The 2,792-nt window shown below is 38.8% G+C and overlaps 1 protein-coding gene across 1 annotated transcript; it reads left to right on the forward strand.

Annotated features, from left to right (window-relative positions):
- Nucleotides 1-209: 209 nt before the first annotated feature.
- Nucleotides 210-2,505, forward strand: LOC122941056 (titin-cap). Its single transcript, XM_044298044.1, has 2 exons — nucleotides 210-421; nucleotides 668-2,505. The coding sequence occupies exons 1-2, from the start codon at nucleotides 282-284 to the stop codon at nucleotides 1,083-1,085; spliced, it is 558 nt and encodes a 185-aa protein (XP_044153979.1). The 5' UTR covers nucleotides 210-281; the 3' UTR covers nucleotides 1,086-2,505.
- Nucleotides 2,506-2,792: the final 287 nt, after the last annotated feature.

A 2,792-nucleotide genomic window follows, 5' to 3' on the forward strand; every position in this document is an offset into this window, starting at 1 on the left:
GCAATGCCCGCATTTTGCTGCAATGATCATGTTCTTATGAGATGTGAAGTCTGGGCACAGTTCCAAATCTGTCTTCTGTGTCAATCAGTGGTCACTGTGTGGGTGTGCGGGAGGCAAGGATGACTCTCTGGATAGATATAGATTGTTACAAAACAGAATGAAAATAGACCCAGTCAAGTGTATATAAACCCTGGACATACCACTGCATAGGAGAACAAGCCTCAGAGGACACACAGAGCAAGTCAAACTATTGTAATCTGTTAACACATACTTAACCTAAGATGCTGGGGAAGCCAGAAACACATGAAGATGGCACTATGGCCGAGTTAAGTTGTCAAGTGAAGGAGGACAACACGGACCGGAGGGAGCGCTACTCTGCAGAATGGCTGGATACATCTGTCTTCAGTAGACCAGAGGAGAGGTGAGACAACTGAGACCTAACAACCACACTGCAGAGGTCATTAATATACATATAGAAAACATTAAATGCATCAATTCCATATTGCCCCCTCCATGACTTTGGTTATATGTTGGAAAGTTAAATTTTACTGAGTACCTGTAGAGGGCAACAAAGATACCGACAACAATTAGGAAAAACACAATTTTGTCTAACATGTTGCACTATAACATGGACAATATGTTTCATTCTCATATTTCTCTCATTCAGCTGTAATGCTCGTGATGCCAATGTTTGGAGGCGGGAAAGCTTCAAACAGCAGGGGAAAACACATTTCCTCGTCCAATGTTCTCCAGCTCAGATCATGAGAATGGGTCGTCTTGGTCATCGCCTTACTCAATATCAACTTCCCTACCAGAGAACTCTACCCCTGCCTATCTTCAAGCCAGCAGACCTTACTACCAAGATGGATCGCATGGCAACACCTCCACAGCTTCGTGGCATGATTGAGTTCGAGAGAGCCTTAAGCAATCCAGGCAATGATGGGTCATGTCAAGACAAGATACCCGTCTCTCAAATCACCAAAGAGTTGCCTCCAGTCATGCAGCCAGCACGTATGGAATTCTCTAAACCCAACCTGGCATCTTCCTTCTCCAGATCTATGTCACAGGAGGCTCAGAGGGGTTAAATGATTATAATGGACAGTGGCATGGGGTTGTACCATCTGAAAAATGTATTAGTCCTATTAAGGCCAGGTTTGAATGCAGTTGTGTCTGCATTGTGTTTGCACTAGAATCTCAGTTATAGAGTTTATGCCCAGCAGCAAAATGTCCATTAGCAAATTAATTTATAGACAAATTGCTCAGAATGTTCTGGCTTTTGATAGGAATATTGCAGAAGAAAACATTATGATTGTACCTGGAATGTATTGTATTCCATAAATGTATCGGATCACTCTTTACAGGTTACAGAACTTCAACTCCGTTGTGTTTAGCACAAGTGTTGGAAGTCAATAATCCCAAAGTCTTGCTTGGTCAGAGGAACGTTCATCCATTGTTTTGTTGTTCTTTAGAAGGTTCTTGGTGTTATGTGTAGAAGTTGGTGGACATCTAGATCTAGCAAATGTGGGATTGGAATTGTCATGATTCCTCTTTTTTCATTTTGACTATTTTTGAAGGTGTGCAGGTTAAGAAATGTTTCTGCAATTTGCGTTTTATCATATCCACAAATAACTGATTGCATATTTGGATGAAGATAGAAGTGCAAAATGACCGGGCATCATAAAGTATAAGGTATGGTGTCACCAAGAAAGACCATGATTGATACCTGAAGGCTAGGTTGTTATAACTGCTTAACTGGTTCCTTAAGGACAGGATGTTATAACTGTTTCCTAAAGGATAGTACATTATAATAGGTTCCTGAAGGATAGGATGCTATAACGGGTTTGTGAAGAATAGGTTGTTATAACTGGTTCCTAAAAGTTAGGATGTTATAGTTTATTTCTAAAGGATAGCAGATTATAATTGATTGCTAAAGGACAGGATGTTACAACTGGTTTCTGAACGATAGGATGTTCTAACTGGTTTCTAAAGGATAGTATATTTTAACTGGGTCCTGAATTATAGAATGTTATAACTGGTTCCTAAAAGATAGTAGTTCCTCCAGAGGGATACAGGGATAATTGATTCCTGATGTATACAGTGTTACAAGTAAAGGACAGGATGTTCTAACTGAAAGGTTCTTCACAGTACTCTGGCTTGGAACCCATTCGCTATGGGTTTTTATTAATCCTTAGAGCTTTACATTTCAGTAAATAAGTTTTTATGGGGGGCAGAATTTAAAAGTAGAAAGGCATGTAGGTAGGGTTTGAAGACATTGGGGTCCCTGAGTGGGTCTTAAGTCAATTCCATTGCCAGATAAAACTGGTCTTTGAAAAGATAAGCTACCAACTGCGAATTTCCTGGCCTGTGTAACAGGATTATATGTTGCTTTAGATTATAAATACTTTGCACAGTTTTCTATGTAGATATGTAATAAAGTCTGTCTTTATGTATTATATATATATTTGTGTGTACTGTACTGATTGTAATAAAAAGGTTATATATTTATTTTGTGTCAGTCTTTGTTCAAATCAGAGTATATAAAGCGCTTAAATAAGGAATACCTCAGTATAATGATTTCCTTAATAAACTCCCACAAGGTATATGATTAGAAGACAGAAACCCCTAGCAAGGGGAAGGGAATTAAAACTTTACTTTTAATCTGAATAAATACTAAAATGACAACTACACCATTATTAGCCCAACACAAATAAGCAACAGAGTTAGAATACCAGTATATCAATCCTGAAGATCCACCGCTTGTCAACGAGTGCAGTTTTTAGTACATGATAGTT

The sequence above is a fragment of the Bufo gargarizans genome, chromosome 6, assembly GCF_014858855.1.
Source record: "Bufo gargarizans isolate SCDJY-AF-19 chromosome 6, ASM1485885v1, whole genome shotgun sequence".
Classification (NCBI taxonomy): Eukaryota; Metazoa; Chordata; class Amphibia; order Anura; family Bufonidae; genus Bufo; species Bufo gargarizans.

Bases quoted from the DNA above. Each gene is read 5' to 3' on its own strand.
- LOC122941056 (XM_044298044.1), top strand. From the start codon at position 282: ATGCTGGGGAAGCCAGAAACACATGAAGATGGCACTATGGCCGAGTTA. The intron at 422-667 runs GTGAGACAACTG...TCTCTCATTCAG, and splicing joins TTCAGTAGACCAGAGGAGAG to CTGTAATGCTCGTGATGCCA.